The sequence below is a fragment of the Eleutherodactylus coqui genome, chromosome 2, assembly GCF_035609145.1.
Source record: "Eleutherodactylus coqui strain aEleCoq1 chromosome 2, aEleCoq1.hap1, whole genome shotgun sequence".
NCBI classification, from domain to species: Eukaryota; Metazoa; Chordata; class Amphibia; order Anura; family Eleutherodactylidae; genus Eleutherodactylus; species Eleutherodactylus coqui.
This window is the reverse complement of record NC_089838.1, coordinates 22,431,279-22,456,377: the sequence shown is the minus strand read 5'-3', so window position 1 is coordinate 22,456,377 and position 25,099 is coordinate 22,431,279. Positions and strand designations below refer to the sequence as shown.

The window sequence follows — 25,099 nt, the reverse complement described above, 5'->3', positions numbered from 1 at the left end:
CTGAACCTAGACTATTCTTTGAGACTATAGGCAGAAAATGAATAAAACACACCCCAAAAAATAATAAGATCGTCACTAGAGCAACCCTACACCCACACGCAGCCCTCAACCTATAGCACAATAAAGAGAGAGAGATTGGGACAAGTTCCCTCCACCCAGTGAGATGTAAGATGAGATGTCAACTTTTCTAAGTTTGCAATTGAAAACCGTTCCCTGTCCATTGTTCCTTTTCTGTTTGTTTCGGCCCTCTTTTTCCACCTCTTCCCCTCTTTCCCAACACCATCCAGTTTACCATAGCCTTTTCTTCTTTTTCTACCTACCCCTCACCTTTTGTTGGTGCATTATTATCAATGACTCATGCCAGTTTAAAATACGGATGCTCTGTACTCCAATGTTAAAAACGGATTTTATCCCCCTGCGCGGGGACTGTGAGGCAGAGTGCTGCCAACTTTAAACTCGTTTTATTGAAAACATTGTATTGTACAATAACTGAATAATGAAAAAAAAACTTTTGATTACATCATTAGCTCATTACATGCATGTCAAGTATTTTAGTACAGTCAATTGACATATTTATTTGTTACATTTTCCTCTAATGTTGTGTTTTCTTTGTGATGCCGGTGAAGGGTGTGTTTCTTTTTGGTCTTACAAATTGTTTCTAGGCATTGTTATCCTCATCAAATTATGGAATTGGTCCCGTGTATGCACCGTACCCGTTGTCCCACACCATCTTTCCCACACTTTATTAAACTTTTCAGGGCATTTTCTGTTTTTGTATACGATTTTTTCATATGGTAGAGCGGCGTTAATAATGTTCTGCCACTTTGTGAGTGTCGGAGGGCGTCTATCCATCCAGCGTAGGGCTATTGCTTTCCGGGCGTAGAATAGTACCCTTGTAAGAAATATCCTGTCATGGTACTGCCATTGTTCTTCGTCTAAGAGCCCCAACAGGCATACTGCGGGATCATATGGTACTGGTATTCCCAGTATTTGTGTTAGAAATTCTATGATCTCTTTCCAGTATGCCTGTATATCTACACAGTTCCATATTAAATGATTAAAGTTTGCATTAGGTATTCCACACCGGTGGCAGCAGTTGGTGGTTATCCGATTCATTTTATAGAGTCTAGTCGGAGTTAGATAGCACTGATGTAAGATATATAGTTGTGTTAGTTTGTTGTTTGCCGCCGGTGATACTGTGGTGTATATGGACATTGCCGTTTCCCAATCCTCACTAGTGAGGCTGGGAATAAGTTCTCTCCATCTCTGCATTACTGACATTGGTATGTCGGGAATTTTAGCTTGCAGTAGATGGGTGTACAGCACTGAAATCAGGCCCTTAGGTCCTTGTGTTCGCAGTATGCCTATTAATGGATACTGGGAGAATGTTTGTCTAGGTCCTGGAAATTGTGCGGTCAGTGCGTGTCGGAGTTGCAGGTATCTAAAGAAACTCGCCCTTGGAATCTGGTACAGCTCTTGCATTTGTTCAAAGGAAGCCAGCGTTTGGTCTCTGTATACATGTTCTAGTGTAGTGACTCCTGAGTTTATCCAGAATTGTTTGCCTGGCAGATTCATCAAGTGTGGTAGCGCCCTATTGTCCCACAGGGGAGTCTCCAGGGGAGTGTTCTCCTGTCTAGTTAGTGATTTACATGTCCGCCACACGTTCACTGCCAATCGGTGGATCGGTAGCATTTGTTTGGCTACCCATCCTGGTTTTTCCAGAAGGATCCAAAGCGATGTTTCCTCGAGGGAGTACATGAGGTGGTGCTCGGAGTTAGGAAGAGGCGCGCCCGACAACCAATGGCGGAGATATCTAACCTGACCCGCCAAATAGTATAATTTAAAATCCGGCAGCGCCATTCCCGCAGTCTCTTTAGGGCGCTGCAGGGTGTCCAGACGTAATTTGGCTCTTGAGTTTCCCCATATAAATGATGTTATTAATGAGTTAGTTTTTTTGAAGAATTTTTGTGGTATAGATGTTTCTGTGTGCTCTAGGCTATATAGGTATTTGGGGAGAATGATCATTTTTATGAGGTTTATCCTGCCTGCCACCGATAGTGGCAGAGTACTCCAGCTTTTCAACTTTTGCTGTAGAGTTGTCAGTAAGGGAGTGATGTTTAACTCGAGGCTCTGGGTGTGTTCTCTGGTGATATGTATACCCAAATACTTAAATCTGGCGGTTATTTGTAATTTACAGAATACGTCTCCCGTCAACCATCCCTCTGGTCTTAGAGGCATAAAGGCGGACTTTTGCCAGTTGATACATAGGCCTGAGAAGACTCCAAACTTGTCTATTAGAGATATGGCCAGCGGCAGGGTGTTTCTAGGATCTGACATATATAATATTATGTCGTCCGCATACAAGCCTATTCTATCCTCTCTGGGCCCTATCTGGACGCCTTTGTATGAGTTATGTTGTCGAATTCTCAGGGCTAGCGGTTCTATTGCAATTGCAAATAGAAGGGGGGAAAGCGGGCACCCCTGTCGGGTCCCCCTGTGTAGTGGGAAAGAGGCAGAGGCCAGGCCGTTTACCGTTACCCTAGCGGTCGGCTCTTTATACAGGATAGAGATCCATTTTATAAATGTATCTCCAAACCCGAATTTACGTAGTACCTCTATCAGATACCCCCACTCGACGGAGTCGAATGCTTTAGCTGCATCCAATGAGGCCAAGGCCCAGTCGGACCTCCATCTCCACCCCACCTGTGTGATCACCTGTGTTCTTCTAATGTTGTCCGATGTCGATTTACCCGGGATAAAACCGGATTGGTCCGGGTGTATAATTTTCCCAATAATTTGGTTTAGTCGGATGGCTAGTATTTTAGTGAGGATTTTGTAGTCCGTATTTAATAGGGAAATAGGCCTGTACGAGCCACATTCCTCCGGGTTTTTGTCTGGCTTAAGGATAAGGACTATGTTGGCCTCCAACATCGACTCCGGGAGGTGGCTCTTGTCAAGGATGTATTCGTAAAGGGTAAGTAGGTGTGGGATTATTTCCTTTTTGTAGTGCTGGTAGATTTCCACTGGTAACCCATCCACTCCCGGAGTTTTGTTCTTTGCCATCCCATTTATTGCTTCTTCAATCTCTTCCACTGTAATGGGAGAGTCAAGTAAGGACTTATGGTCCTCTTGTATTTCTGGGAATATTATGTCGTTTAAGTAGGTCTCTAGTTCTGCGGGTGTGTAGTTAACTCGTGATTGGTATAAGTCGTCGTAGAATTGTTGAAATCTACCCATAATTTCTTTCGGGTCTGTAAGCATTTCTTCCTCACTTGATTTAACTCTCAGTATGGTTGGGGGGGCGGTTTCCTGTCTCGCCATATAGGCAAGTAGTTTACTGGATTGATTTCCTTGTTCAAAAAAGGACTGTCTGGTAAAGAAGAGGTTCCTCTGAGCCTTCTCTTTCAGGTATAGTAAGTAGTCTCTTCCTATCTGAAGCCATTTATCTCTTTTAGTGTCTGTGGGGTCAGCTACAAATTCTCTTTCTAATTGTTGGCATTGTTCTGCCAACAATTCACCCTCCCGTGCCGTGGCTTTTTTGACAAATGAGATTGAGGACCTTAAACAGCCTCTAAGGTATGCTTTAAATGCCTCCCATACTAAATTTATATCTACGTGCGCCTCGTGCGCTTCATAATATATTTGAATCTGGTCCGGTATGCGGTCATTAGGTCCAAATAACGAAAGCCAGAATGGATGTACTCGTGGTCTCTTAATTGTGATTGGGCCTGGGTTTTTAAGGGTCATGCATATTGGTGAGTGGTCTGAGACACCCCGGGGCAAAAACTCTATTTTGTCTATTTTAGGGAATAGTGAAGGGGATCCGAATATATAGTCTATACGGCTGAGAGCGTGGTTGTGGGCTGCATGACAGGTGTATTCTTTTTGTTGCGGGTGAAATATTCGCCATAGATCTAGCCATCCCGTTACCGAGATAATAGAAGCCAGACGAGTCCTGCCCGCGTCTCCCTCTCTCCGAGCACCACCCCCAAATCTATCCATGGTGGGATCCATAACCATGTTCATGTCTCCCATGCAGACGACTGTTGCGTCTGGAGAGAATGATGCGAATTGTATGCCCTCTGCTAGGATGGTTGTTGTCGCCGGTGGCGGATTATAACAACACAAGAGGACATACGGGTCATTGTTGATTTTAGCCCTTACAAAAATGTATCTACCCTCTGTGTCTCTCCTAATCTGTTCTACTTCCCATCTAAGTGTTCTTCTTATTAGTAAAGACACCCCCCTGGAGTATGATGTGTGGCATGTATGAGTGGACCATTGTACCCATGGTTTCATCAGGACTTTTGTGGTTTCGGGCGTGAGGTGAGTCTCCTGCAGGCACAGGACATGTGGTCGCCAGGAGCGTATTGATGTGTTTATTGCTGTTCGCTTTCTGGCAGATCCCATGCCCCTGACGTTCCAGGATGCAAAGATTATCTCCGCCATGGGCTAAGAGATGTTAATCTGATCCGGATACGCTTTCCCATGTCATTCTGCCTGTCAGGTGTCCCTTCCCGGCACTTAATTACATTTTTATCATATATCATGTAACAGTTTTTCAGCATATTTTCGATATCATCATGGAGCACTTGATGTATACAACTTATCAACATTTTGATAAACTACTATCAACTTTAACTCTCAATCAACTTGTAATTAAACAGGTTTTAAAGTTTTCCACTCTGTCAAGATCGTATTCGTGGCAATCCTATATTAGGGGGTACCTACAAAGTATAGCTTATTTCAAGACTATACTTGTGGTATTGTCGTATCGTTGGGTCAGTTGTGTGGACCGGCATTTGTTTGATCGTCACTTTCTGAGTGGGTCCCCTTAAGGATAAGGAGAATAAGGGGAATAAGGGGAGGGGGGGGACCCCTCAACATGTGAGTCCCAAATCACCCCGCGAGGCAGCGGCGAAGGGGGTCGGCAGAGGAAGGAGAAGGAGGGGACCAGAGAGTTCCGCCAGTGCCGCAAGAAAGGAGGGCCTGTCCCTCTCTCCTGGTAGTCGCGGTCTGCTTGTCTGCCACAGATAAAAGAAAGTCTCATTTCTGTGCTTTTTAGCTAGGGTGTTCTTGTGGCATGTTTAGGGAATAGTCTCTAGTGTGCAGTTAGGTGCTATAAGGGGAATGTTCATCTTTGTGTAGTGGTCTCGGCACCTAGAGAAGGGGAAAAACAAGTGGTTATGTATACATTACGGCCCTTCTGGTCGTCGTCTGGTGTTCAGCCAATTTCCTGCTTCGGTTGGTGTGGAGAAGAAGCGAGTGCGGTCCCCATCGACCACTCGCAGTCGGGCCGGGTACACCATCGAGTACGGGAGCTGCAGTTCTCTTAATTGTTTCTTGACTCCGAAGAATGTTGCTCGCTGCTTTTGGAGATCTGCCGAGAAATCCGGAAAAATGGACACAGTGGCGTTGTCGTGTCGCAGAGGTCCTCCCCCTCTGGCGGCTTGCAGGATTATATCCCTATCACGGGAGTTGAGCAGCTTTGCTAGTAGGGGTCTGGGTGGGGCTCCTGGTATTGGTGGCTTCATGGGCACTCGATGCGCACGTTCAATAACAAAAACTTGCGATAGTCCAGCATTGGGAAAAAGCTCTCGGAGCCAACGTTCTATAAATTCCTCCGGTCTTTGCCCCTCAGCCCGTTCTGGTAGTCCCACTATGCGTAAATTATTTCTTCGTGACCGGTTTTCTAAATCGTCCGCTTTTTGTCTCCAATATTCAGCTTTTTGCGTAAGATCTCGTATTGCATCTGTCATTGGGGCGACAGTATCATCTATGGTAGAAATTCTGTTCTCTGTGCTGGCAACACGTTCTCTTAGGTTTTGGAGATCTTGCCTCAACAGGCTTACATCCATTTTAACTTCATCAATTTTGCTGGTAAGCGTGGCTGTAGAGGTTTGTATTGCGGTCAGAAGCTGTTCAGACAATTGTTGCAGTGTTTGTACTGTTCCCTCAGTTGGGTCTGGGTTGTTATGCTTTGTCGTTGCGGCTCCCACTGCGGCGGACGCTGCGGGGTCAGGGCCGGGCTCCTTTCGGGTGTCTCCTCTTGCGAAGGCTTTAAGTTTGTCTACGGATGAACTTTGTCTCGTGGGGCCCATTTTACAGCTGTTTGGTTTGACGTACCTTTTCAGCGCTTTGTCCGCCAGCAGCGCTTGTATGCTAGCGGTCACTTCACCACTGGTCTGGCGGTATCGTTCACCCCGCTGTGTGTGCCTCCGGTATATCTCTGGCGGCTCTGCCCTCCCTCCTCTCCCCTCAGTGATGCTGTGCTGGGTCCGGGGGCAGCTTTCAGTTCTGCACTGGGGCCTGTATGTTTATGTTGCCACTCACAAGATGGCCGCCACGGCCGCAATTTCGCGGGTTTTTCCCGCCGGCAGCGCTTTCTGTGCCAGTGCCTCGGCTGCACCACCTGTAGTTCGGCCTCCTCTCCTCTCACTCCGTGCAGCTCTGCGTTGCACCCGGCAGCAGCGCTCCTCAGCGTTCCGAGCCCTGCACTCTGGCCGATGCCCCACACAAGATGGCCGCCGCGGCCGCGGTTTCGCGGGCTTTCCCTCCCGCCGGCAGTGCCCGTTATGTCCGCGCTGTGGATGTTCCTCCGGAGGGTTTATCCACCTCCTCTCTCCCCTCCGCTCAGCGCTGTGTCCGCTCCGGAGCCCCCGCCGACAGCCTGTGCCTTCCGCTGTATGGCCGCAGCGGTCGCCTGTCTCCGCACTCACCGCTGCCGGTATCTCTCCCGCGGCCGTCCGGGAGCGCCTTCAGGGGACTCGGTCCGCTCCACCCCCCCTCCGCTGGTGTTTTTCTGGGTCAGGGGACCCTCAGGATGACTGCAGGATAGCGATTTTGCCGGTAAGCGGAGGAGCTCTCCTCACATGCGACCGGACAGTTCGGCTGCTTGGCCACGCCGAGTGCTGCCAACTTTAACCCTTTCCAATCCACTGTCTTGACGTCTAAAGACATTATGATTTAAGGCTGTACAGCTCTGATGTTGGAAAATGTCCATGGGGGGTTCTCTTACTGTATATTGCCAGCCTTTCTGCTGTCAGAGCCTATCCAATGTGTCACCTCATGCAGTACTGGCTTTAGCCAGCATATAGCGCTGTTGTATAACAGCAGAAAAAGAGTAAGCCCCCTAGAAAAAACAGGATACAAATTGGATTGGAAAGGGTTAAGTTTAATACCAATAAAACTCTTTGAAACATAAAATTACCCTTGGGCCAATTCTTTACCTACTTATCTGGTAACAATGCAGTTCCTCTTTGAAGGAAGGTCCTGCATATGTTCTCGCTATCCAGTAAGATAAGGGATGGTGAAATCAGAGCTGGGGCCCTTTTTCTCCAAGGGCCCTGCAGTAGTTGTAGGGTCTGCCTCTATGGTACATGCCCACTTGCGTTTGGAAATGTACCTCCAATGTAATCTGCAAAACAAATATTCCCTTATATCCCTGCCCTGCCAAATGAATGGACTTAAGGGGGTTCTTTCATGACAGGTTTCACCTATCATGTAGACACCCCAGCCGCAGCTCAGTCCCGAAGTGAACGGCAGTGGGTGGCTGCATATCTCAACAGGGCCTCCAGAGATATAGCCGAGTTGATTATCTCTGGCAGTCCCAATGAAGTTAATGGAGAGGCAGTGCGCATGTGCGGCCACCTACTGCTATTCACTTTGGGATTAAACTGCAGCTGGGGTGTCTGCATGACAGGTAAAATTGACTGTGAGACAACCCCTTTAACACTGTTCCTACAGAGACCAGAATCTAAAATTGTCCATACACTCGAGATAAATAGTGGGACTAGCCGCTGATCTAAATTATGGGGGCATCCTGACTCTCCCCTAACTCCAAAAGTTAGGGGATTGATAAAATGATCAGTCTGGGATTCTTGATGGAGTGTTTGGCTTTACATGGAAGACACAAGTTTGACTCATTTAGGCTGACTTTGTACCTTCCAAGATCAGCTAACGGGTCACCAAAGCTCCCTATATTTACTGTGCTTTTTTCTATTAGGGGATACTGACATCCTAGGGAGGTAGGGTCCTCTATTTACCAGATATGAGTACCACAGCAAACAATGGACCTCTCTACTGAATTCACCGGATGTCATGTAATTATAGATGAGCGAGCATACTCGGTAAGGCGATATACAAGAGAGCATCGCCTTTTTCGAGTATCTGCTGGCTCGTCCCTGAAGATTGGGGGGGGCCGCGGGGGCGGCGCGGGGCAGCGAGAGGGAGCGGGGAGGAGAGTGAGAGAGATCCCTGTCTCTCTCCCTCCCAATCCCCTCTGCAACCCCACCCCCCGCTTACACCCCCCACCCCCCCGAATCTTCAGGGACGAGCCAGCAGATACTCGAAAAAGGCGATGCTCTCTTGAGTATATCGCCTTACCGAGTATGCTCGCTCATCTCTACATGTAATACAACATATCACTTACAGCTTCACTGCAGAGCGTGTGGAGGTGTCAGCCGGTTTCCACAGCAGTAACAGTTGATTGCTATGGGTTTAAGTCACCTCAGCGTTGGGGAGCTGATTAAAAAAAAGGTACTGGACCAAAATCTTTCCCTACAACACCAATAACAGGGTGCAAAAAACTGAGGTACAAAGAACAGTCTAATATACAAGCTCACAATCGACAGCAATGGTCATTGGGGACCCTCAACGGACTGTGGTCCCCACCATGCCACAAGATGACAAGCAGCATCGGACTCGGGTGCCTAGTGCCCGGCAGTAAAAGTCATTATGGGGACCCACTGTTACATGCAAATATTACCCAATCTTTGTTCGCAAATTCCGCGTTCTCCATAGACATCAATGGAAGGGTTGTTGTGTTTGCATGTGGCCCTGTCTCCACTGAAACATAGGGAGAATGTAGCAGGCAGAAATTGGTGGACTTCTAGCCACCCGGTAAATGAGGATTCCGGAGATGGCATTTATTACGTATTCCATAGAGGGCCAAGTTTCACATATTGCAAAACTGCAGTTTTCAAGTAGATTTTTAACGGCTGTGGGGGTTTTCAAGTAGACAGCAGTTTTATCCACAAAACCACATAGCCATTAACACTCAATCTGCTGAAAACTCTGACGAACTGTGGTAAAGCGGAATGTCAGCATATTCTGTCATTTCCCCTATTGATGAGCTAACCCAAGGATAGATCATTGATTGGTGGGGGGTTCACCACTCGGGATCCCCACTGAGCAGCTGTTCGTCCAGCCTGATGACCTCACTGGAAGCAGATAGCACTGTCCGTATTGCAGCAGCCCAGATTGGTTCTGTAGACCTTTCCTATTGGACCCCCACCAATCAACTATTAATGGCCTATCCTGAGGCGAGGTCATCAATTTTAAAAGTCCCAGACAGCCCCTTTAAGAAGGTTCCTTGTGAAATGCAATCTGTGGGCAAAACTACAACTCCCAGCAGGTTATGGACATCTGCCGTTGTCAGCGCATGCTAGGAGTTATAGTTCTCTGTGGAGGGGAAAAAGGATGAGGAACTTGGAAATGGATTTATTTCAATTACTTAGAAGGGGGAGGAATACTTTTTTATCAATAGTAGCTAGTGCCTGGTCTTTGCCTCGGTAGAAGCAAGTAAGAAAAAAAAAAGTATTGGAGAATCCCTAATAGTAATTTCAGATTCCACGATCGCCGTACGTGAGTATGCTGCATGATCTATCAAATGCATTAACTTACATCGCTTCGCTCAGACTTGCGGGTAGGTGGATTCGCCGTAATTGTGGAATGTGGAATAAAAATCGAAGCATGCTCTATTTTACCACAGATTCCACTCTTATGAGCTCCATTGATCTCCATGGATGTGTTTGAGTCTGGGGACCAACACATCATCCAGACTGCTGTCTGCAACCTCCGCTTATTCTTCTGGCCTTTTCCTCCACAAGAATAAGTGATTTTTTTTTCAAGTGGTTTATACTACTTTCAAAAAAAGTAGTATAAAACCAGCCAAGCCTGGAGAGCAGTATCCCGTTCTGAAGGCATAGATCTCAGAACATCTCTCACCACTACTGCATAAGGGAATATCGCCTGAGCGATAGAAGGGAGTTACCAGGGGGTTGGGCAACTTTCTGATGTCATTCCCTGCTTGCGCTTGATCTCCCACGCAGACGATACACTGTCCTTAAAATGTGATTGTTCTCAGTAAGAGAAATGACGTAGTCTTGTAGATATGATACCTTTTAATGGCTAACACGGTACCAGATCTTTGTTTTCACTGTCCTTAAATGTACATCTGCGTGGAAAACTGCACGCATACGTGACCTTACGCGGCTCGCAGAATCCAACCCGTTCATGTGAGCCCAGCCTAAGTCAATATATATTGGGTACTACACAGTACCGAATTTCCTAGTGTTGGTGGGTTGTTCCCCAAAGTTTAGCTAGCCCTTGTTGTGGGTCTTCAGGTACAGCCAATCTAGATGAACCCCACACCCACAGGGTGCAATCACTGGCTTTCTTCACCAGAGACACATGTCCACACTCATTCCTCCCACACCTGACGTGTGTCCCCAGCAATACTGAGTAAGAGGCATGGGATTATGAACCAGATGCTACAATAACAGTAGTTTAACATGGAGGTTAACATTGGCACGGCCCTTTATTAAAGCTTAGATAAATAACTCAAACAGGTCAACCAGTAAATCAAATCAATGTAATACTCAAGATAGTCTAGCCATAAATTCAGACTAACCGGATACATCAGTTACAGCTTGACCAAAACCAACAGGTCGAAACGTGGCTGCCATTTTTGCTATGGGAGTATAACGTTTTTAACAACTTTTTTGCACCTACCGATGCTGCTATGTTATCTTTGCTAAGGAAGTGACATACATCAGCAATACAAACATCAGTAACATGAGAGGGGGGTGGAAATCACAGCGTGGTCTCCCAGAGAATTTGGCTGCAGACACCCCTTACCCCCAAAGCTGTCCCTTAAATAACATGAACCTGTACCCACCCTTTCATCATCAACCAATGATGCAGGATTCCATTGGCCAAGGATCTAAGCCAATTAGCTGCTGTTACCAGCTGGCTCCCAGGACTACCTAGACTAGAGGAAGGGGAGAGGAAAACAAAACACAAATTCGGTGGGAACATCTCCCAAACAAGCAGAGGTCAAACGGCGGCTCAGTACTAATGTTTAAAATCCCATGAGGATCCCTCCTAATGGTCTGGGATCCATACATATTGTATGTTGGTACTATCAATAAACTAGGAAGTTAGCTAATAAATTTGTGGACTTTAGTATCTCTATTATTTCGCCAGGTTGCAGCTTTTTTTCAGTATTCTTTCCATTTTGACCCCTTCATGTCATTTGCCTCAGACTGCTTCTGCCCCTCTCATGACCTGCTGCCTGGCTCTTGGTATCGACTAATGGCCCTCTGAGATCCGTAAGCTGGATATACAGTACGTACTCATGCTTTAACACGCCGCAAACAACAGCGAAAAACGTCAAGGTGTAAGTGACGGAGGCCTATGCAGTGTTGTCAAGAAGGCGGAGCAAGCGGGAGGGTTACCGGCCGGCCTGTCCATGTGCCTAATTGTCATCTCAGCCAACCTATGTATCTGTCTCAATACACATATCCTGGCTCAGGGCCCACCGGGAGACTCACCTGATCCCTGTAGGCCTGATGACAAGTCATTGACTTGCAATGAATAGGAAGCAGCAGGAGACCCCGGTGAGCGGTGCGGAGGGAATAGGGGGCGACTTTAAATGCCAAGTAGATTAAAAAAGCTGATTTCACATTTTGAGGCACTTGAACTCATTTTAAGAGTCCAGAAAGCGTCTCCAAGTCTCTTCAGGCATAAATGAGGATTACTTGGCAGTGAGGTGACCATATATTACACTCGAACAAGAGAACAGTTGGAAGAAATCATCGTCACGCCCGCTAACACGGACACAATTCCACATCTGTCCAATTTAAGAAAAAGCTGATGTGTTATGTTTTCTGTGGATGCATTTCCCTCGATGCTGGATGCCGGCAGAAAGAAGACAGCAGGAAGCTATATCTGGCCTACATAGATAAATATGAGTCACCGAGCCCCAGATAGGAGCTCCGCAGATTTGCTCTTTTTTGCATTTCCTACCAAATGCCCTTTTGTTGCTCTCGATAAATTGATCCGAGATTTTCTTTTATCTCTGCCATAAAACACTGAGCCCGGTATTTCATATCCATGACAGGAGACAGGAAGCTCTTAAGATCTGAGGACATCTATATCTGTGATTGGCAGCTGCTGACACTTAAAGGAACAAGATATCGAAAAATGACTTCTGACTAGGCAATCAGATGAGTGATGTATAGCTTCAAAGCATTGCATCCATTTACTGTACAGAGATGTACAATCTGATTGGGCGCTACCGTGTCCTTCAATTTTCTGCCTAGATTCACACAAATGGCCTTGTTAGAGCACTGAGGTACCAATATAGGAGGATGCAATGTGTGAAATCCATGTAAGTTATGTATGGTGGGTTATGGCAGCCCATTGGTACCTGGGCAGGTGGAGGGACCACTCACAGTTTTTTCCAGGAGAGAAATCTAGATTAATACAGCCATATAACACTGCTATAGCATGTATAAATAATGCCTCTATACAGTACTCATATAATAGTGCCATACAGTGCCTATATACACTGACGTGCCAAAAGTAACGGGAAAGGAACTAATATAAAGTAGGACCCCTTCTAGCCTGCTGAAATGCAGCAATTCGAAGTGGCATTGATTCCACAAGTGGATAGAAGACGTCTGGAGGGATGTTGAGTAGAGATGAGCGAGTATACTCGCTAAGGCACATTACTCGAGCGAGTAGTGCCTTAGCCAAGTATCTCCCCGCTCGTCTCTAAAGATTCGGGGGCCGGCGGGGAGTGGCGGGGGAGAGCGGGGAGGAACGGAGGGGAGATCTCTCTCTCCCTCTCTCCCCCCCGCTCCCCGCCGCAACTCACCTGTCACCCACGCCGGCCCCCGAATCTTTAGAGACGAGCGGGGAGATACTCGGCTAAGGCACTACTCGCTCGAGTAATGTGCCTTAGCGAGTATAATTGCCCCTTTTATAATCTGGCCTTATCTGTATGTCCATTGATTTCCTATGGGTCCTCCTATTAAAATGGTTGTCCCATGAAACACCATTATGTGGATAGGGGGTAACTGATCGTTGAGCATCCAACTTCTGGGAACCCCAAATAGAGCGGTGGTCAAACGTGTGCACTGCAGATCCTTTCATTTCAATGGGACTGCCGAAGATAACCAAGCACCTGAGCTCGGCTATCCCCAGCAGTCCCAATGTAATGTATGAAGTGGTGAAATGCATGCCTGACCGCCCCTTCATTGATGCAGGGACCTTCAAGACCCCTTAGCTAGATATCCCCGATCCTGAGGATAGGAGATAACTTTGCTTTGTGGGACATTCCCTTTAAGGCACATAGGGTTGTGGGTGGCAAGTAGGGTTCTCCAATGGAAACCCCCTCTATCAGCAATAGAGGCACTTTCTGGAGACCCCAGTCCATAAAAGACAATGACCATTGATTACAGTTTCTACTATGCAATGCTTCATTTATTTGCTCCCTTTAGCGATACAAAACCCTCCCTTGTTGCAGATGAGTCTTCCCAAGTAGGTAAGGGGTTATAAAAGATTACAAAAACATTGCCGCCTACTTTAAAAAAAACAAAAAACAGCGCCACACCTGTGCACAGGTTGTGCGTGGTACTCCAGCTCAGTCCTATTCAGTTCCACAAAGCTGATCTGCAACACCACAGTGGGCAGTGTGTCCCTTTTTCAGGAATAAAAAATAAATTTTTCTATTCATGTCCAACCCCTTTAACCCCTTAGTGACGAAGCCTGTTTGCGCCTTAGTGACGGAGCCAAATTTTGGAAATCTGACATGCGTCGTTCAACGTGGCATAACTCCGTAAAGGCTTTACATATCCCAGTGATTCTGACATTGTTTTTTCGCCACATGCTGTACTTCATTTAGATTGTAAAAAGAGACCGATATAATTTGTGTATATTTATTAAAAGTACCAATATTGGAAAAATTTTGAAAAAATTATCATTTTTTCACATTTTCAACCGTGATATCTCAAATATGTCCAAACATACTGTACAAATTTTTGATAGGATATGTATTTCCATCTGTTTACTTTATTCTGAATGCACACTTGAAAAACTTTTGTGTTTTTTTTAACCATTTAGAGGACGTACAAATTTAACATTACTTTTCAGCATTTTGAGGAGCACTTTGTTTTCCTGCACCAAGCCAAGTTTGCAGAGGCTCATAAGTGTCAGAATAATAGATACCCCCACAAATGACCCCATTTTAAAAACTACACCCCTTAGTGTATTCACTGAGGGGTGTCATGAGTATTTTGACCCCACCAGTTCTTTTCAGGAATTAGTTCAATTTAGGGGACAAAAAATAAAATTTCATATTTTTGCAAATATGTCATTTTAAAGACATATTTTTTTCCTATAGAGCCCATGAAAATGAGGATTTACACACCAAAATGGATACCCCCGTTTCTCCCGTGTTCAGAAACATACCCATTGTGGCCCTAATCTTATGTCTGGATGCATAACGGGAGCCAAAATGAAAGGAGCAGTGGGTGTCTTTCAGAACATAAATTTTGCTTGAAGGCGTTTTAGGCCCCATAGCACTTTTGTAGAGCTCTTGAGTGGCCAAAACCAAAGAGAACCCCCACAAGTGACCCCATTTTGAAAACTAGACCCCTTAACGAATTTATCTAGGGGTGTACTGACAATTTTGACCCCACAGTTTTTGAATGAATTCAAGCCAAGCAAAAGGAAAAAATTGTGATTTTTCATTTTTTTTGTCAATTCTGTCATTTTAAAAACAGCTTTTTTTGTACAGCACACGCATGAATGAAGCCTTTCATCCCAAAATGGATACCCCTGTTTCTCCCGTGTTCAGAAACATACCCATTGTGGCCCTAATCTTATGTCTGGATGCACAATGGGGCCCAAAACAAAAGGAGTAGTCGGTGGCTTTAAGAACATAGATTTTCCTTGAAGGAGTTTTAGGCCCATAGCACTTTTGTAGAGCTCTTGAGTGGCCAAAATCAAAGAGAACCCCCACAAGTGACCCCATTTTGAAAACTAGACCCCTTAATGAATTTATCTAGGGGTGTACTGCCCATTTTGAGCCCACAGTTTTTGAAAGAATTGAAGCAAAGCAAAAGGAAAAAATTGTGATTTTCGTTTTTTTGGCAATTCTGTCGTTTTAAAAACTGCTTTTTTGGTACAGCACACACATGAATGAAGACTTGCACCCCAAAGTGGATACCCCTGTTTGTCCCGTGTTCAGAGACATACCCATTGTGGCCCTAATCTTTTGTCTGGATGCACAACGGGGCCCAAAATGAAAGGAGTAGTCGGTGGCTTTCAGAACAGAAATTTAGCATGAAGGTGATTTAGGCCCTATTGCCCTCTTGTAGAGCCCTTGAGCGGCCAAAACGACAGAGAACCCCCACAAATGATCCCATTTTGAAAACTAGACCCCCTAACGAATTTATCTAGGGGTGTACTGTGTATTTTTACCCTACAATTTTTGAATAAATTTAAGCAAAGCAGTAGGAAAAATTACAATTTTCATTTTTTTGGCAGTTGTATCAATTTAAAAACTGGTTTTTTTTGTACAGCACACATAGGGATGAAGACTTTCACCCCAAAATGGATACCCCTGTTTGTCCCGTGTTCAGAACCATACCCCTTGTGGCCCTAATCTACTTAAAGGACGCATGGCTAGGCCTATAATGGAAGGAGCACCCGTTGGATTTTAGGGTACAACGGAATAAATTCCAGGCCCCATTGCCCACTTATAGAGTCATTGAGCGTCCAAAACTATAAAGACCCCCACAAATATCCCCATTTTAAAAACTAGACCCCTTAACGAATTCATCTAGGGGTGTACTGCGTATTTTGACCACACAGTATTTGAATAAATTTCAGCAAAGCAGAAGAAAAAAATTACAATTTTCATTTTTTTGGCAATTTTGTCAATTTAAAAACTTTTTTTTTTGTACAGTTTACATAGGAATGAAGACGTTCACCCCAAATGGATACCCCCGTTTGTCCCGTGTTCAAAAACATACCCATTGTGGCCCTAATCTACTTACAGGAAACATGGCAAGGCCTATAATGGAGGGAACACCCGTTGGAAGGCAGGGCATAACTGAATAAATTCCAGGCCCCATTGCTCATTTGTACAGAATAAAAATTGACTCCCTAAAATCCCCCCCCCCCCTCCACGCCCTTTTCGGCGTTCCCCCAAATCTTAGATAAAAGTAATAATGTGAACTGTGTAGTATTTCCAAAGACGGGTAATTATGGAGGCTGGTTGGGATGGGCACATGGGGCAATAAAACCGGGTATCCCCCCTCCTCTCATGCTTTTTGGGAGTCATTTTTTGACCTCAGTGGCGGGGATGGGGTGTAAAAAGTGGCGTTCCGTGAGTCTCCGTAAGCTTGATGAGGTGCGGCGGTCTCACACAGAAGGCGCTCAACAAGCTGCTCCTGGAACTGCAGGAAGGCGAGCGTTCCCGGGGCTTCTTGTAAATTGCGTATTACAGGTAGCGGTCTGAATAACGCCGGGCTCAGGCAGCCGTAGGTGGAATCCGCTTGTGGAGGCCCGCAGCGGATCCCATCTGTGAGCCCGGCTGTGACCCTGTGTACGGCCGCGTAATGTACTGCGCATAACTGCGTACTTACACGGGCGGTCATGCGCAGTACACTTTTTTTGTTGTTGTTTGTATTTCCCGCACCGTCGCTTAGCGATGACACGGGTACCCACAGCCCGTATACAAGGTATACGGGCGTATGGGCTGCGGGTATATCCACGACCATGGAGCACAATGGGCTCTATGTTGCGGATATCCGCGGTAAAATAGAACCTGCTGCGTTCTCTTTTCTGTGAGTGGATTACGCAATTCCAACCCGCTAATGTGAGCGGAATTGTGTAATCCAATGCGATTGATCTGCGTAATACCGCGGATCAGACGCATGCGGAATCCGTAATTCCTATCCGGTCATGTGAGACCGGCCAAAGGTAGATCGCTACCATTTTTTCACGTGACCGGGGACCGCTCAACGAGGCCACCCGTCACTGCTCCAGGCTCTCGGTGACCGTTGGTCGCTGGGAGCAAGGAGATATTAAGTTTCCTGTGCTCTCCGACTCCTGCGCATGTGTCCGGTGTTTTGCCAGCGGTCGCATGCGCAGAATACGGGAAAGTTCACGGAAGAAGATTGCGTCAGGGTGCAAATATGGAGGCCTCCGGTAAAAAGTTTTATCTCCTCTCACCGATCGCATCAGTGAGGGGAGATGAAGCTTCACCTTTTTTTAACTTTTACGTGATCGCTATTATTCTTTGGATAACGGCGAACACGTGATCAGGAACCGCTCACCGCGGGCCTCCGTGAAATCTCCAGGCTCTCGGCTAAGTTTTGTAGCCAGGAGCAGGGAGATTTTAAAAAACCACAGCTTTTGCGCATGCACCTGCCACATTGGTGACGGGCGCGTGCGCAGAAGCTGGGTTGAGGTCCGCGGATAAATCCGCAGGCCTTAGGTACGTCATTTCATCCTCCCTCACGGATATGATCCGTGGGGGGAGATGAAACGCAAGCTTTTTTTTACTTTTTAAAACTTTTTTTTTTACTTTTTGCACTTTTTTTTTTTTACCTTTTACCCCTTTTTTTATTATTTTTTTTTAACTTTTTGCACTTTTTTTTTACTTTACATGATCACTGTCATCCATTGGATGACAGTGATCATGTCCCTGGTGACATCCCTCTGCTCTTGGCTACACATGGCAGCCAGGAGCAGAGCAATTTTGAATTTCCCGGGGCTCGAGCCCCTCTGTGCACACGCCCGATGTCAATCATCGGGCGCGCATGCGCAGACGGGGATTTCGGGTCCCGGGACATCGGGACATCGCAGAGGACCGGGGGTGAGTATCTTCACCTCCCCTCATGGATCCGATCCATGAGGGGAGGTGAAACTTTACTTTTGTTTTACTTTTTAAACTTTTTCGTGATCACCGCTATCGCAATGGATAGCGGTGATCGCGGGCCCGGGGACCGCTCAAAGTGGTCCCCGGTAACACCTCCTGGTTCCCGGCTACCTTCAGGAGCCGGGAGCCAGGAGATTTTAAATTTGCCGGGGACACCCGGGCTTCTGCGCGTGCGCGTGACGTCATCGTCAGGCGCGCATGCGCAGAAGGCCGCCGGCGGGTCCGGGAGGACCAGATCTCCGGGGAACACCGCCGACAAGCCGTGTGAGTATTTTCAGCTGCCGTGATGGATCCGATCCATCATAGCAGCTGAATTACTACTTTTTTTCACTGTTTTATTTACTTTTTTGCGATCGGCGCTATTCATTTTATAGCGCCGATCGCAATGCCGGGGGGGGCTGCCCGCATCCTGGGATGACAGCTCCATGCTGTCGGCTACCTGCGGGCACCGACAGCATGGAGCTGTCACGTCCTCAGGCCAGTGGGCATCAATCCAAAGAGGATGCATAAAACTACGTCCTCTAGGATTAAGGCCCACTTTCTGAGGACGTAGTTTCCCGATGGGGCCGTCGTTAAGGGGTTAAATTTCCTGTTACATAATAGGAATGAAATGGACTTTGTAACTTAACTTGATACTCACTCATTTCTGTGAAGAGTTAGAATCATCTCCTTTCCTTCAGCCATCACCATCACTTCTGCATAGCTTGGATACTAAACAAAAAAAGTTAGTTCGTGTCAGTCTTTACTGCAGATTTGGCATTATGTTCAAGAATCAGAATGAACAGTATTATAGATTTCATCCCAGTAGGACCAAGAATTTCATATTGTACTGTAATAGATAGATTTGAGGGAGGAAGGGAAAAAAACCAAAAACTAATATATATGGTACGGAATTACGTATCAGCGATTAAAGTGGTTGTCTAAGACTTTTTTTTTAAGTTTTTTCCTATTGATGATCTGCAATGTTGATCCAAAGGAAGGCAAAAAAAAACAATGCGGTAGAGTCCAATTTTCCTCATTTTAGCAACAAAAAATTCTTTCCAGACTCAAAGCCTTGTAATCAGAAAAACTGCGTGGCTCAGCAATCCTTCTGAAGTAATCAAGGACAGCTCATCAATAAATAATTGGCAGGGATCCAAGCAGCAGATCAGCTGACTGCTGTCTCTGCAGTCACTATGGAAAGCTCAGGACGCAGATTGCGCTGACCACAGTGCAGTGGCCCAAATTGGAATTGCAGGGCAGCTTCCACTGAATTTAATGAGAATTGCGCCTGCAATACTAACAAAGGCTGCTGTGCTATGGTCAATGCAATCTCCTTCCTGCACTTTTCATAATGACAGCGACGATAATCAGCTGATGCAAGCGGTGGATCCCCTACAATTAATGACCTATATTAAGGACAGGTTATCAATAGGGGAAAAAATTAAGAAAAAAATCCCGGACAACCCCTTTAAAATTATTGTTGGCCCTGGTATAGCTACAAGATAAAGACTCGGAGTCCACAGCCAAATTATCAGAATTTCTGGATTATTGAATGCCAGATTAGGGTATGATAACCATTGAATTAAATCCACATATTGATTTTATTGTGATTTCAATGTGAATGTTTGTGCATATTTCACTCACTGCATTGCAATGAATGAATTCTGCAAGGAAAATCCATTGCTTTTCTGTGATAGATATAGCATGTCGCAGATATGAAAATCCGCAACATGCATATTTTCCGCTGTGTATTTTTCCTGCTGTAAATCAATAGGGTTTATTAAAATCCCATCTAGTTAAACTGTACTTGAGGGTGCATTCAGATGACCGTATATCGGCTCCGTATTCACGCCGAGCCGATATACGGTGTCCTTGTCTGCAGGGGGAAGAGGATGTAAGAGCCAGGAGCAGGAACTGAGCTCCCGCCCCTCGCCACTATTTGCAATAGGAGGGGGTGAGACAGGGGTGGAGCTAAGTATCGACGCTTAGCTCCGCCCCATCCCACCCCTCCCATTGCAAATAGTGGCGAGGGGTGGGGAAGGGGCGGGAGCTCAGTTCCTGCTCCTGGCTCTTCCATCCCCCCCCCCTTCCTGCAGACAAGGACACCGTATATCGGCTCGGCGTGAAAACCCAGCCGATATACGATGGTCTGAATGCACCCTTACACTGTGGCACAACTTTAGCGTGCATTCCGCAGCCAAAAGTGAACTGTGAGTAGACGCACCCTTGAAGACATTTTACTGCAACATTCTTTGCACAGGATCTACTCACTTTACCACTGAGGTTATCTTCCTGATCATTGGGCATCAACCAGCGTGGGGTTATTACTTCAGAATGAGACTGAATCTTCTCAAGATGAGACTGATGACTTATTCCTGAAACCGAAAACGTGAAACTTAGATTTAACAAAAGAAAAAATATGGCAGAAACATATATTGTGAGTTCCTCACTACCCACTGCTATATTTCCTGTCTATGCCCATACATTGTGGTATTAGCAGGGAGGTGCTGGTAAAGGGGAAAGACTTAGGGCTCAGTCAGATGTTTTTTGTTGTGCATGTTTTTTGCGTTTGCGATCCGCATGTATTAGAACCAACGCTTTTCAATGGCAGAGGTCACATGTCCGATTTTTACCTGCGCACAAAAATTCGACAACGGATTTTAAAACGCAAGTAACTGTGGCATTCAGGATTTTTTGAATGTGCAACCCCTGGATGCTATCACATCCAGGGGTTTCACCTTGTGGCCAATGGGGCCGGCGGCAGCAGCGGCAGCCCCACTGACATACAGAGAAGATCACGGTTCTCTGCTACAGCTGTGACAGCTGTGGCCGAAGATATCTTCATCTCCGCGGGGAGTCCCCTCATCACTGAACACTGTGACAGCACTATCACAGTGTTCAGTGACAAGGGGACTCCCCGCGGAGTTGAAGAAATCCTTTGCTAAAGTTGACACAAGTGTGGCAGAGGACCGCAATGCTATCCCATTGAATTGAATGGAGCCGGCGCTACAGCCGGTTCCATTGAAAGCAGTAAGATACTGGCAGCCCATGCAGTGATTTTCAGGGAAGGCCTTTAAATATAAGCGCTTCCCTGAAAATCAGCCCTAGAATGTGTAAAAAAATAAAAAATATATATACTCACCTCTCCGCAGCTGCCGGGGCTCAGGCGCATCCAGCCGCGTCTTCTCCCTGAATTGCTCTGAATCTCTTTCAGAAGGCGGAGATTGAAAATCCCTGCCTGCTGAAGGGGCTGTATCTGATTGGCTGAGCGCTCAGCCAATCACAGGCAGCGCTCGGCCATTCATTGAATTCAATAAATGGTCGAGCGCTGCCTGTGATTGGCTGAGCGCTGTGACCAATCAGAGCAATGTGAGCAATGTGAGCTGCTGCTTAACTCCCTCCCACATCCCACATCTCCTCTTTTCTGACGGCTCTCATAGGCTCCCTATGGGAACAGCCTGTGTATTTTGGCAAAAAGATAGGACAAGTCCTATCTTTTCCAGACGGCAGATTTTACGCGTCGGAAAATCGCACATCTGAACATGCATTGGAATCCAATGCTTCAGATGGTCGCGATTTACGGCCAGCGTTTTATCGCGGCAAAATAGCCATTATAAAACGCCCGTGTGAAAGCGGCCTTATGCTAACTGAAAGATCAGCTGAGGAACAAACTTTTCTTCGTTTTTATTAGCTGATCGTTGGAACCTTTGGAGGTGCTTGTTACTCCTTCTATTTCTTTACCAAACACCATCAGGAAGTAGAAAGATGGAGAAGGAAATACATGTCCAACGCAAACAAACCTATTCTGTCATCTGCGCAAAATATATCTACTAAGGTTTAACCTCTGACACGACACAGGAAAACATATTTCCCTTTGACCTGAAGAAAGATCCGGAGATAGGACAAAGCCTGTCATAGTCAAACACTTGGTTGACCGCAGGGGGAAAATGACATGATGGCAAGGGCAGCCATTTTGAATACAGAATACTAGAGTTTACATCAGATCAGTGGTTGAATATTACGCTAGGTTCATGCACACCGATATTCATTGTGTAACAGGAATAATTTACCTTATAGGAAACAATCATCCAGCTGGTCTCCATAACAGGGTTGTCCCAGTTGACAAGACCTATAGAAGCCATCATCGCAGCCATTTTAGTTAAAGCGAAAATGTTCTTTAATACACTTATATGTTGTAGATACTGGACCAGCGTCAGCACCTGGCAAACCTGAGCCGATTGTGGGGGCCCACTGAGCCTGTGGGAGGCCCACTCAATGGTGGGATTGATCTGGTGCTTGGTCTTTAAAATCAATTGCATCCATGTCTTTAAGACTATCGCAAGTGGTGCTGTAAGAAGCTGAGCACTTCCTGCCCCGCCACCCAATGCCTTCTCTGTCATGCAGGCGGGGCAATGATGTCTTTGGACCTCCTGCGTTGTTCTGCATGATCCTGGCCAGAAGAAGCCAAGGCAGAAGATGGAGGATGGCGAGGGAGGGGAGTGAGTTTATTAATTTATGTTAGTGCCCGGGTGGAGGGGCTATAAATGATTTGGGGGCACGGTGGGGGCCTATAAATGACTCAGGGGGCACAATGGGGCCTATAAATGATTAAGATGGCACGGTGGGGCCTATAGATGACTTAGAGGACACGTAGGAGCCTATAAATGACTCAGGGAGCACAGTGGGGCCTATAAATGATTAAGATGGCACAGTGGGGCTTATAGATGACTTAGAGGACACAGTGGGGCCTATAAATGACTCAGGGGGCACAGTGGGGCCTATGCATGATTAAGATGGCACAGTGGGGCTTATAGATGACTTAGAGGACACAGTGGGGCTTATAGATGACCTAGAGGACACAGTGGGGCCTATAAATGACTCAGGGGGCACAGTGGGGCCTATACATGATTAAGATGGCACGGTGGGGCCTATAGATGACTCAGGGAGCACAGTGGGGCCTATAAATGATTAAGATGGCACAGTGGGGCTTATAGATGACTTAGAGGACACAGTGAGGCCTATAAATTTATTTTATATAAACAATCTGGCCCCAGTCGCCCTCGAAAAATTTTTACTGCTTTTTTTTATAATAAATTTGGCAGAAATTCCCCCCTTTAATTAAAAGGAGATCTACTCAATAGCAAAATATTCCTCATAGAATGATTGGCATGTTTATCACACACATGGCTTCCTTCCCAGAATGTGACGAAGGTGACAAAATCCTCTCAGCTGAAAACTGAGAAAATATCTTCAAAAATCACCTCATGATAGGAGATGACCAGTGAGTACTGTAAAAGTGACAAATCCAGTCCGTGCCAAGAATCCAGCCCCCTCAGCACTGGGTTCCATAAATTCCCCACCACTCGTCTATATATAGTAGTCTATATATACTGCGCCACTCAGAGACATAACATGAAAAGTACAGTATGAATACACAGAAAGGGGTGTATATAGCAGACAGACAAACACTATATATGTGTATTCAAAGAGCATTACACTGAAAATACACCCAAAAAACTCTCTCAGTTATAGCTGTTGAGGACAGTTGATCGACAACCAATATGGCTGCTGCTCTAACCCCATAAAGTTGTCGCCCAGTTCTCCTAAACTCCTGAAAAGCATCTATATTGTCTGCAATGCAAGGAAACGGCGGATTTGCCATTCAGGATTCTAGGAAAGCTGGGTCAGAGCACTTCTAAAGAGGAAGTATGGCTAAGCAATCAGGGTACTACCGGTATACGTGTCATGTCTTTGTGACGTTCGCATGGAAAAATAGCAGAAGTCCAGTCGGTTGCACCAGCGGTACAGGTCCCAGCAGGCGGTCTGGGTTGTTAAAAAGTATTAATTTATGTAGTTTACAAATATGTCGTTTTTGATTAATCGTTGGCCATCTATAGGGTGTCCACAGTAATTACATGTGGATTACCGCTAATTGCCGGGCTGCACCTAGACTCAATCATGTCAAGTAAGATGCCAATGCTGCGATTTATCTTTCATGTGTATCGACACGCAGTGTCAACATGCATATGTCCATGGATCAATGAAAGTCAATGGACATTCACTGCGTATCACACAGTAGGGCAACACATGCGTAATATACGGTGAAAACACGGTCATGGACATGAGCCTTTAAGCTGATTGGTCACAGCCGGGAAGGCAACCCATATAGCTTGGAGGGGTTATCTCAATCTCTAGTTATCCTTTATCCACAGAATGGGGGATAGCTTTAACCCTTTGCAATCCAATTTTGGATTCAGGATTTCCTAGGGACCTTCTTCTTTCTGCCATTATACAATGGCGCCATCTGCTGGCTAGAGCCAGTACTGCAGTATGGGACATGCTGGAGAGGCCCCCGACAAAAGAGCGGCCAGTAATACACAGTAAGAATACCCTGTCGGACGTCTTCCGACATCGGAGCTGTACAGCCTTCAATCAGAATGTCTTTAGACGTCAGACAGTGGATTGGAAAGGGTTAAGATCAGTGGAGGTTTCACCGCTACGACCCCCACCGACCCTAAGAAGAGTGGTCTGGTGCCCCCCTCCTCCTCGCTGCAGGCTTTTTGCATCCCTCTCAGTACGGAGGAGATTGAATAGAGTGGTAGTCGCTCATGTGCGGTGCCATTCCATTCACTTCCAATGGAACTGCCAGAGATAGCCAGGATACAAGCGCTTAGTAATTTCCGTCAGCCCGATTTAAATGAATGAAGCGTCGGCCATGCACGTTCAGCCATTGCTCCATTCAGTGTGACATCACTGCGGGTGGGAGAAGGGACTCCACAATGACGAGAAGAATGGAATATCAGCAGGGAGACCCCGACCGATCATAAAGTTATCCCCTATCCCCTGGTTAAAAGATAACTGTATATCCTGGGATAACCCTATTAATATTGTATAATGATCTCGTAGTTAGCTGCGATCCCACCAAGTTTAGGATCTGCACTTGGTAAATACGCTAGAAAACCTCCCAGTATACAAAGGTATGTATAGGGCTCCAATCACCGGAAGGGTGGCATCCACCAAACTGGTATAGATATAGATAAAGATAAAGATAAAGATAGATAGATAGATATGAGATAGATAGATAGATAGATAGATAGA

The 25,099-nt window shown here is 46.1% G+C and overlaps 1 protein-coding gene across 1 annotated transcript in view; it reads right to left on the bottom strand.

Annotated features, from left to right (window-relative positions):
- ADAM19 (ADAM metallopeptidase domain 19) overlaps positions 1-25,099 on the bottom strand; it is a 95,837-nt gene that overhangs the window by 68,244 nt on the left and 2,494 nt on the right. Inside the window, exons 2-3 of the mRNA XM_066589199.1 lie at positions 20,273-20,376; positions 18,660-18,730 (exon numbers count right to left, since the gene is read on the bottom strand). Coding sequence (XP_066445296.1) covers positions 18,660-18,730; positions 20,273-20,376 — 175 coding nt within the window. The remainder of the gene's footprint in view (positions 1-18,659; positions 18,731-20,272; positions 20,377-25,099) is intronic.